The following is an 11,835-nucleotide window of genomic DNA, read 5'->3' as shown; positions in this document are numbered from 1 at the left end:
GCAACAAGAATATGAAGTTGTACTTCGGCAATTATAGACCACATTTTTTTAAAGCACAATAATTATCATCACATTGGAAAAGTATAAGGTGTTGCTTTGTGAGAGAAACACATGGGAGCAAACATACATTCTTCCTATTTATTAGGCAATGAAGAATTTAGTTTAAAAGAAGCCCAAAGAGAAACAAAGATCATAAAACGAAGATTAAAATAAAATATATCTCACATCTTTGACATGTTGTGATCTTGGAGATGGTTTTGGGAGGACTCTGTTTTAAATTTGTAAACAATAACTCCTGTTGAGTGGTTTTTCTTGTGTATCACATGCATGAATTAAGTCTACATTGAAGATGTGGAGGAGAAAGAAACAGGCACAAATGATGAAAGAGAAGACAAACAAGTGGGAACATCTAGGTGCAAATGTTAAGCAAGTTTCCTTCACTACTGCTGCTGCACCAATCAGTTGGAAGAACTTCAGGGGTGAGGCTGCTTTGCCCTGCCTGGCATGATTGATACTGTTTGCAGATCAACACAGTCTCAGGCTTTAAAACAAAACACCACAAAAGCATTCCATCCACGAGTACCTTTTCTCCAATAGCTGCTTCTAACCTTTGGCAAGGCACATGTACAAATGGTTCCTGAACTGAATACACAAATCCAAGAACATAACTGAGGCAATAACTAATTTCAGGGAACTTAACAGTTCTGTTTAGATACAAGAAATAGCTCCAGTGTTTGTAGACTGCTGTGGCTTTGCCTCTCACCTGACCCTTGTTGTGGACTCTGCTTGCTTGGACTCTGACTTTGGACTGGATTCTGCTTTGGTTGCTGCCAGCAAGTCCCTGTTTTCTCAGGAGCCCAGTAAGAACAGGATAGTTCCTGCCACAATGGGCTCACTGCAGGCTCAAGTAAACCCTCTCGGGGCCAGTGACCAACCCCCACCTATGCTACCAAGATGTAAGCGGCCTGAGTGCTAAACCACACTGGGAATTATAGCTCTGTGAATTGGAGCCTCCCAACAAATCTCAGCAAGTTTCTGGGATTATTTGTAGGAAGCCATGGCTGCTTAGAGTGGCATTATACTGCTCTAAATGTACAGGGTGGGTGGGAGCAGAGATTCATTACTTAGCACAGGGTTCTTCAGCTCCACAGCAGGACTGGGAAGGTACAGTTTTCAGAGCAGAAGTAGAAGTTGGAAGGAAGGCACTTAATGCTTCTCTTATGGGGAACATACAGCCCTTCAGATAGATTACAACTCCAATCATCCCTGACCATTGTCTGTGCTGAGGATGATGGAAGTTGGGGTCCAAGAATGTCCTAGGTTGCTCATCCCTGTCTTATATGCTGCCTTCTACCTTAAATTTCTCCCTCATCTGCTTCTCTTTTCTCCAGCCCAGAAGTGTGTTTCCATCCAAAACATTCATTTGGAACTGAACTAGGAGAACAGCTGTTGAGAAGGCAATTGGTGGTGATGGTGGTGAAGCTTAACTGCTCTCCCTACACTGCAGACTTTGAAGACATGCAGCAAAGCTGATGGTATAATTTCCACCCACATTCTCAGGTTTCCGTGACTGTTTTCTGCTCATCTTGTAGCCCCTGTTGATGTACTTGATTGCAGTAGGTTGTTCCTCACTGATGAACTTTGTACTCAAGGATGGGGGAAGGTATGGTAATTGTGATGGAGCTCCGATTCAGCGATGATTGGTCCTTGTCTCAGAAATATTCTGGGAAACATAATTACAATTTTTGCAATAAAAAAGGAAATACATTCCTACAAAATTACAAGGAAGGCATTTCTTGGCAACAAATTAGCAGTAGTGTTAATCAGGACCAGCTGGTTTGTTGGCTTCCATTAAAAAAGCACCATATAAAAAGGTTGTTATTGCTTAAGGACCACAATCACTTCCAATAAAATGAAATGGACACACCCTTCTAAATGAAGAGATTCAGACTGTAATGCAGTTGTCTTGTTCACTTACCAAAATGATGGCATTGCCCTACATTGGTTAAAGAAGTCATGAACATTTCTGGCGCGGTACTTTTGGAGGATAAAAGACAGATCATTGCCTGAAGGTTTCTGAGCATACTGTTTTGCTTGGAATCAGCTTGCAAAATCTCACTAAGATTTTCTAAAATTGTAGGAAAACAAAATGTCATGAAGTAAATTAGTACAACAGCACTCTCCCCGCTTGTGGTCACATACAATACTACACAGACACACCCTCAAATATTTCTCCAACGAAAATAGGGACGTCCCATTCCATGGTGATTTTTACTATTTATACCCAACACATCTTACTGGGTTGCCCCAGCCACTCTGGGCAGCTTGCAATATATAAACAAAACACAACAAAACATTAAACTTTTAAAAGACCCTTCCCTCTACAGGATTGCCTTCATACACCTTGGGGGTTGCATAACTCCATACCTTCCAACATTTCTCCAATGAAAATAGGGACAGCCTAAGGAAAATTGGGACATTCCGGGATCAAACTAGAAAATGGGATGGCTTCTCTAAATCAGGGATGTCCCTGGAAAATAGGGACACTTGGAGGGTCTGCACAGATAACTTGGCTAGTAGTAGATGTTGATAGCCTTCTCAAGAGGCCATCTGCAAGTGCCTATTGTAAGCTTAAAATTCAACAGGGCTTGATTTAGGCAGAATAGCCTGGGAAGGATTAGGGACTAGATTTAGGGAGAATAGTCTGGGAGAGATTTTAGAAATTTCCCTATGATTTTAGTAGGTAGGTACATACTTAGGCTAGATATAATGAAGATGGAAAGGGATTTATGCATAACCATGACCTTTGTGAGATGGAGGAAAAGGATCTGAACTTTCAGAGAAGGAGTAACCTGAGAAGAAGGAGCAGATCCCTCTGCGCAGGAAGTGGGATCGTGGTGGAAGAGATTTCATCTGCCCATAGGTTTGTGTGACCTCCTTTAGATAAGAGTATGAAAATCTGTTTGTATAGTTATGCCTTATTCTTCTAGCCACACTTACTGGCAAATGAACAATATTATTTGTTTATTTCTAGAAGGAAAGCAGGAAGGAAGGAAAATGAATGGTGGACAGTGCTCTATTTGAAGGGCTGACTGGTCCAAGTCCAGTTTAAAGATAAAGAACTGCAGGAAGGGAAAGTAGGGCCCACCAACAACTAGCACACAAATCACCAGACCACAGCCTTCCACACAATGGTGAATGTGTTGTATATCATGACATATTATTACGCACCAGGCAAAAGCATTCTCCTCCTCCCAGACCTATGGCTAATTAAGCAATCTATGTTTGTGTGTGTGTGGGTTATTGTTTTAATTTGTTATTGTGGTTTGTATATTTCTGTGTTTTTATATTGTAAACCACCCTGTGATCTTCAGCTGAAGGGTGGTATTGAAATTTAATAAATAACAATAACAACTATGATAATAAGAATAATAATGCCGCCACACATGCCCTTGTAGCAAAAAGCCCTAGATAGCGGTACTTTATTTGTCATGGTGGTGCTGGCAAAACTGAGTAACTGTGAACAGAGCAATATAGCAGTGCTGCTGCAATGGCTTGAAAAAGCACCACAAATAAGTTTAAACTGATTGTGTGGAGAAATCCCCAAGCGCGTTTGCTGAATGCAGATATGTACATTTGCAAATATATACATTATATATATTTCTTTTGCAATCATCTACTATACAACTGAAAAGGCAAGGCTCTTCATTGGTCTGCCCTTCTCTGCGCTATATTTAGCACAGGGACCAACAGTTCCTAACACAGGAAATGCATACTTCTTGACAATCAGCATCAAGAAATTTATAAAGTATGAGTTTTATTTATAGTTCATAGATTTTCTACAGTCATAGTCAACATTTTTTTTTACCGTTGGTTTATATTTTGTTTCGATATATTAAAAAACCTTTGCCAATTAAAAGGGAAAAAGAAAAGAAAATCCTTGCCAACACTCAGAGTACAAAATGCTGGAAGTTAAGTGTGCTTGACTCCTACTAGTCAATGCAACCTTCAAAATGGTCTTAGAGATGATTGAACTGGGTCATCCATTTGGCCTGGTTTGCACAGGAAAACAAGCCTGTTTGCCTTAAACCATTCTTTAATCATGAATGTGCTTGCTTCCTGCCATGCCATTCCCTTGCCATTCCTCTCCTGCTTATCTCGCGGCACCCAAAAAGGCCATAGTATGGCTTTCATCATCTGAACCGCGATCGTGATTTTCTTGGTTCAAACAAACCATGAGCCACAAACCGAAAAATACAAAGAAGGAATAGAAGCAGGGCAGGGGCGTTCTTAATTAAACCATGGTTGAAGACAACCTGTAGCCTATCATGATGAATGAACAAGACCATTGTGTGGGGATAGTTCTGAAAGGCACTTACCTGGGTGCATGCTTTATATAAGGGACATCCTGTTTAAAAGGTTCTTAGCCTGTGTGGTGACTAAGTTTGGAGCATTTGCACAGGAACATGGCTGCCATCTGGGCCACAGAATACTGGCATATAAATGCTGCATATGTATGTCTTACAACTCAGTTAAATGTAATGCCTGGTGTTTGGAGTACCTGCACAGGTAGAACCTTTTGAGTGGCCTCCTGAAGGTGGCACCATATGCAAATCAGACCTCAAAGAGATGTACATGTGCTAAATATTAAGTACATTTGACTGGGCACTGATAACAGGCACTCTTGCTTGGCTCCCAGGCCTAAATAACAAAGTTAAGAAAAACTGTGTTTTCATTGTCTCCCTTCTGTTTCCACAGCACATTTGCTAGCACTTTCCCAATATATTATTAAGTTAAATAAATGCCCCCAATAGATTGCTGCGATAAGTGCTGCATGAATTTTAAAACAGTCTGTTTGCTAACTCTCTCATTGACAATGGATTGGAAAGCAATGTGTACAAATGTTTTTTTATCTGCCAGTTGGATTCTTGAGCTAATTGTCGCTGTTTGGTTTGCAGTGCGATTGGTTAAGTGTTTCCGCGAGGCTGGGTTCCTTCTGGCTTGGAATGGCAGGCAGGACTCTGCTTGTTCGGAGAGGCTCTGCTGACAGTACTGGTAAAAAAGAGTACAGCAAATTACTCTGAGAGAGTCCTGCTTTGGGGGATTTTGTGGTAAGTGCTGGTGGGAGAACAGAGGCGCCAGTCCGTAAGGAGTTTAAAGACAATGACTTTGTCTCCTTGACACCCTGAGAAGCTTGGCTGGGTGGTAGCTGGGCTGGAAGAAAGCAAAGAGAGAAAAGTGAGAGAACAAAAACCAAGAGATAATGCAGCTTGTCAGATGTATATTTTTTAGTGCACTCTAGTGGGCTATGCTGCAGGCAATATGTATGTATGACTTGCTCATAACTGCTTTAAGATGCACAATCGTAATACTGGCATTCTGCTCCTCTGTCTAACTGTTGTACTATGCACACTTAACACGTCAACTGTTCTTGCTTTCCATGGGCAGACTGGGTACTTGCCTCTTGCAAACCACTAAGGCAACCTCACCCCTAATTATGCATATATGCTAATTAGGTCTGAACTGGTTGTGATGAAGAAGCAGACCCTGGAGTTGTACTGGACAGCTTGATGAAGATGTCAGCCCAGTATGTGGCTTTTGAATTGAGATCATGATATGTGGAGGGGTAGGTGTGTTTGACATCCCCTTATAATTCTCTATCTGTAGTCTCATCTAGAATGTCACAACACAAACTAAAGTTGAGCATAGACAAAACTGAATTCATTCCTTTTCTGTAGTGGCTCCCTGTTTGTGGAATGCTCTCTCTAGGGAGGTTCTCCTGGAGCCTTCATTACATATCTTTAGGCACCAGGCAAAAGTGTTTCTCTATAGCCAGGCCTTTGACTGATTGAACAATCTATGGCCTTTTAAATGTGCTTGTGAGGGGGGGGGGTATTGGTTTGCTTTAGTTTGTTTGTTTTGTTATGTATTTTGTGCTTGCATTTTGTGAATTGATGTTGTGAACTGCCTGTGATTTTCGGAAGATACAAATTTAATAAATAACTTAAACTTAAAACCTTATTTCCTCAAACTTCTTCTAATATCCCAATTATGTTTTTGCTGCTGCTGCTGCTGTTCAGTCTTGATGTTTTAGTTTATGCTAATCTATCTTTTCATCTATACATTAACTGTTTTGCAATGAATATCTTTTTTAAAAAAAACACAACAAAACCAATATTACAAATATTTGGCCAGCTTTGTTTTGATATAGCTAAGAATAGAGATCAAATTATTCTTGCTTCTAAGGCTCTTCATTTTCTCCAACCAAATGCACAGCAGCTAATAATGAACACTTTATTTGCTGAGTGTGGCAATTACTGAGAGATTACGTGACTTCTGCCTATAGTTACATAAGCAAGTTTCCTTTACCGGGGAGTGAAAGGCATTTGAGTTTGGTTTATTTTCTGCTTCTTTGCAAAACAAATCCCTCCACTCACACCAGAGGTCAGAGCCAAATTAGACATGACACTAATAATTGCATGCAATTAACTGTATGTAAATAGTTGCAACAGGGAAAGTCTGAGGAGCTTCAGGAATACGGCAAGCAGAGAAGGAAAGTAAAGGAAAGTTTAATTCTCTCTGTCTCTGTTACTCCCCTTATAACATTAAAACCAAAATGCTTAGTCTGAAGTGGCTATCCACATTGCAAGGGATGCTGCCTTTGGTGCTAAAGGTACTAAATATCCCAAAAGCAAATAGCAGCTTTGGAGGGGAAATATATTTATTTGTGTTCAAAGCCTTCCTCCAAAGCAGGGGTGCACAGCCAGTGGCCCTCCAGATGTTGTTGGACATACTTCTTATCACCCCTGATCACTGGCTATGTTGGCTGGGGCTGATGGGAATTGTAGTCCAGAAAAATCGGAAGGACTGCAGGTTATGCACCCCTGCTCAAAAGAAAACCAAGGTAGCAAGCATGTCAGTACTAATACAATTAAAGCTTATCAAAAACAGTTCAGAACAACTTTCTAAACATTCATTTCAGCAATGCCAGAGGCTGAATTTTTAGTCATCAAAAGCCTGGATAAGCAGGAATGTTTTAAAACTTCTCCTAAAAGTTTGTAAGAGAGACTGACACACCTTACTAGAGAGGGTATTCTTCAAACACAGCCTTCCTCAAACTCAGCGGTCCAGATGTTTTGAGACTATAATTCCCATCATCCCTGACCACTACTCCTGCTAGCTAGGGATCATGGGACTTGTAGGCCAAAAACATCTGGAGGGCTGAGTTTGAAGAAGTCTGTATGACCGCCACCAAGAAGGCCCTGCCATGGGCCAACCAGACAGCCCCCAGGTCTCCCTTACTGATCAAAGAGCCTGAGATGGTGTTGTCAGGATTGGGACCATGGTAACACTTCATATCTCAGTTTCAGAGCTACTTGGGCTTCCCCATAACTGGCCCTCAAATTCTATGGCCCATGTGCTGGTGGTAGACAGCAAGGTGTTATTGAAAACCAGGTGTCTGTTGTATAACATCTTTAAATGATGTGTTTGTGTTGTTATTACTGTTGAACAAGCCAAATCCCATCATTCTCTGGATTTCATTGTCCTATTGCTCTGTGGGATCCAAACAATGAAAGCCATTTCCTCCAAGACTACAGAGTAGATTTTATCCTCACTATAGCATTTTCCAAAAGTGCAGCTGTTTGCTGCTCCTCACTTTTCAACAAGAACTTATTATCGCAGGTTTTCATACAAATAATGATATGTGGAAATATCATTTCCTGAAACATTTAGACATCATTATTCTCTTTTTATGCCAATTCTACTTGTTATAAACACTGAATAACATACTTCTCTTTTGCAGTTCTATTTTTAAGTGGTTCCTCTTTACTTTTTACACCCATTCTATTTTGTTTTTCTTTAATTTTTACCGTTAAAAAGTTCAGGTTTTAAAGTTTTCTCTTAAGCTATACAGCTTTCCACCCCTTCTCTTTTCGATTTTTTTTAAAAAACCACTATGTCTTTTTGTGGGGTTTACTTCTTATTATAATATACATTTAAACCTGAATTTAACTTAATTCAAATTCTCTCTGTCTTGGCAGGAACCCTTTCTCCATAGTAGGAAATGGCTAGAAATTTTATCTTGATATGCCTTTACTAATCAACATCGTTCTTAATTTAAAAGGTTCTCAGCTCCTCTAATCAACTAATCAAAATGCAAGTCACACATTGGCTCTTATCGGGATGTGGTTTCAGACTGACTGTTTTTATATTATATTGCTGTGACAGCTAGTATTGCCTATTTTTTTCAGATCACAGTATAGTTACCCATTATAGCTTCAAAATGTGATTCCTGTTTGTACAACAGAATAATTATTAACTTGGGAAATGTTTTTTAAAACAACCCAGAAAAGCCATGCAAACATTGTGCTCCAAATAGAGTGCTTCTGCTAGCTGATATTTTGCCTCACCACTTGCTACTGTAAACCACTGAAGCAACATGCTGACTACTGGGGGAAACTGAGTTTGTGGTAAACTACTGGAGAAATCACTTTGTTTGCAGGAGTTTTAAGTGATTCAGACAAAAACACCAACGTTTGTTTTGAACATTTTCCACCCAGGCTTTCAACATTACAAGGTCTATACTATAATACAGTATAGCCTGCTGTTCCTACACTGCAACAGGAATTTATTGGTGCACAGTACTGGCTCTGATAGTAAGAAATAAAGAATAGGATAAGCAATGGTCACAACCTAACACAGTTCTGGGAAACCTTTGGCCCTTCAGCTGAAATACAGCTCCCAGCGTGATGGAAAAGTTTGTTTTTGCTGGGCAGATTGGTTCACCAAGTGTTTTCTTTTTCCCTGCCAGCAAATGGCTAATGAATGACAGCTTATGATTGGCTGGGGTTCCAGGAGGGGGAGTTGAAAAGGAGAGGATTTGGAGAAACAGTTTTTGGCTGGGATAGAGGTTGGGAGAATAGGTTGGGAGATAGGGAGTGAGAGGAGAGAGAGTTGGTTCTGGGTACTGTAGAAACATCCACACTGAGGAATATATCAAAAGCTAGAGAAAGGAGTCTCTGAGCTTAGTGTGAAGGACAGTGTGTGGTGTCCTGTGAGAGTAAGAGGCCAGGAATTAACTGGGAGGCTGAGCCAGGAGAAGTAGAAGATACGAGGATACAGTCTACTTAGGACTCATTCCAGTCAGGTGGGGATAGATTCTTCTACAAAAAGAGAAGACTCCCAAACCAGTTAAGAGGGGTGTGGTGATCCCTTGGGTCTGTTACTTGGAGTACCCCAGGAGTAGGGTTGTAAAAAGGGGTGTGTAACTGACAGGAAGTACCACTTTGTTTAAGAACCAAAATATTAAGAGGCAACAACTGTGCAACAACTGAGGAAGAACTGAAGTGAAAGAACAATATAATCTGAAGTATCCTATGTTTTACCCACATTGTGTCATAAACTTCCTTTGTTTAATAAAATCTTTCTTGTTTATTTGATCAAATCCTGCCTGAGACTCCAAATTATTAAGTTTTTCCTCACACAAGTCCCCCATAGGATAATCTGGGGTAGTTTGTAGGAATTTGGGTAATTGGTGTTCTGTGAGGTGGGTGCACTATATTTAAGTGAGGGCGGGCCCAACAGCGCCAGGGGGGAAAAGTGCTGTTGCACCGCCACACCATCAGCCCCAGCAAGCATGGCCAATAGTCAGGGATGATGGGAGTCATAGTTCAACAACATCTGGAAGGCCAAAGTTTCCCCACACCCGACCTAAAGCTTTGCAGAATATTTTTAAGATGATCTGGATTAAGCATATTTGGGGGGCGGGGGATTAGGAAGTGGTCAGTAAACCATCGTTTTTTTACAGATTACACATAGATAATACTCTTACCTTTCTGAACACAGTGGTTTAGTATGGGAGCCAAGTTGTTCCGAATGGGTGTTAGTTCTTTTACTTTGGGTCGTTCTAGAATTGCTTGTTGAAAGCTTTTCCCTGAAATGGAAGGAAAATACAGATACACAAATTGTGTTTGTTTTGAAGAGACACTGAGCCTAACAAGGGTGGGATATGGGGGTGAGGGCAGGGGAAAAAAGAGGGTGCAGATTGATTCTGTGAGCCCCTTTCCTTTCTCTCACCTCCCAGGTGATCAACAAAGCAGTATTATCCTACATGCAGATAGTGCTGCTGTCTCCCTACCTCAGAGCAGGCATGGTTTATCTTGGGGAAGGGGCATAAGGAAAAAGAGTTATAAGAGAAAATAAGAAGAGACCTGCGGGATCTGGTTAAAGATCCATCCAGTCTAGCTTCCTGTTCTCATAGTGGCCAATCAGAGGCATATGGCAAGCAGGACATGAGAACAGCAGTATTCGGCCCACCTGTGATTCACAGCAATTGGCATTCAGAGGCATAATGCTTCTTAAAGTGGCATCAGGGCACAGCCATCATGGCTAGTAAACACATCCTAGACCCGCTAGCTAGCACAATAAAAAACACAGGCAATTGCTCACATTACATCTAGTTTGGCCTTAAATTTCAGGAACTCCGTAAGAGCTTTGCAGTGACAGCAAAATATGGGCTTTTTAACCCATGATGAACATGTACCCCAACCGCACTTTAGGTTCTGTGATACCTTGTAAGATTTGCACCATGAACCACAGTTCAGTGCTTACCAGTTGTGATACTAAAATGTACCAGGATGGCCAATTTTTGCTGTAGAATGTGAGCCAAGGAACTAGTTCTCAGTAGAGATCTCACCAATGTAAGCTTACAGCTTTCAGGAGTTTCCATTCCAATTTCTGAAAGTATCAATTGAAATATAACAGATTGTGCATGCTTGAGCCATGATATTCATGAAAGCAATCCAAGAGAAATTGCCTGTGCCAGTGGTAAAACTGTGTAACACACAATCCCACAGCACTAACCACAGACACTGTCATTGGAATAAATGCCAGTTCTAAATCCAGTAAGTGTTCGTTTCTAAAAACACAAACCAGAAGCCATTCCAGATGCCTTGCAGATACGCACAACCATTTGCTATTATTTTGTGGTTGTGTTTTATGATATACAGTGGTACCTTGGCTTGGCTCTTGAACGGCTTGGCTCTTGAAGAAATTGGCTCCTGAACGCCACAAACCCGGACATAAGTGTTCCGGTCTGTGAACCTTTTTCAGAAGCCGAACATCCAACACGGCTTCCGCTTGAGTGCAGGAAGCGCCTGCAGCTAATCGGAAGCCATGCCTTGGTTTTTGAATGGTTTCAGGAGTTGAACGGACTCCCGGAACGGATTAAGTTCAACAACCAAGGTACCGTTGTATATTTAAAATATTCAAACTCATCCATCCCAGCTAACCCTGGCTGGGGAAATGAAACAGTTATTACCAGGTTCCTAATAACTGTGAAGTTTGTTGCCAGACGAGTAGAAAGAAGGATGGTATTTCACAAATGGAGACATTAGTACATGTGCCAATCCACTCCCCATTAATTTAGATATCTGTATGGAATAAAGGCTTACATTGTAACTTGGCCATCCATGCATGATGGTAACAGAAGGTGGCACTAAATTAAGAATTTGATTATTAAAAACAAACAAAATTGTAATTTTTATTACTGAAAAGTAATATAAAAGGAATGAAATGGTATTATAGTAATGCTATGGCTAGACCAGTGCTTGGAGTGGATCTGGCCTTATTTGAAACAAAACCATCCTACTTCCTTGATCCCCTGGTTTGAGTATTGGGAACTAAAAGAGTATATGCATTATTATGTCCAAAAACGTCATCAGATGACGAGTGTGTGGAAGAGAATGCTGTGAACTGTGTGGGGTTTATTCATTCCCACTTCTGAAGAAAAAAGCCACAGTTCAGCTTAATAGGGGCTTGACTCTTCAGTACGGA

The 11,835-nt window shown here is 40.8% G+C and overlaps 1 protein-coding gene across 1 annotated transcript in view; it reads right to left on the bottom strand.

Annotated features, from left to right (window-relative positions):
- Positions 1-3,452: 3,452 nt before the first annotated feature.
- Positions 3,453-11,835, bottom strand: part of ANKRD55 (ankyrin repeat domain 55) — a 38,065-nt gene continuing 29,682 nt past the window's right edge. The window contains exons 10-12 of the mRNA XM_083404618.1: positions 10,864-10,918; positions 9,833-10,072; positions 3,453-5,214 (exon numbers count right to left, since the gene is read on the bottom strand). Coding sequence (XP_083260744.1) covers positions 4,934-5,214; positions 9,833-10,072; positions 10,864-10,918 — 576 coding nt within the window. The 3' untranslated portion in view covers positions 3,453-4,933. The remainder of the gene's footprint in view (positions 5,215-9,832; positions 10,073-10,863; positions 10,919-11,835) is intronic.

This window comes from Podarcis tiliguerta (assembly GCF_965153285.1).
Source record: "Podarcis tiliguerta genome assembly, chromosome: 11".
Taxonomy (NCBI): Eukaryota; Metazoa; Chordata; class Lepidosauria; order Squamata; family Lacertidae; genus Podarcis; species Podarcis tiliguerta.
The sequence above is the reverse complement of the archived record's forward strand: the minus strand, read 5'-3'. Positions and strand labels throughout refer to the sequence as shown.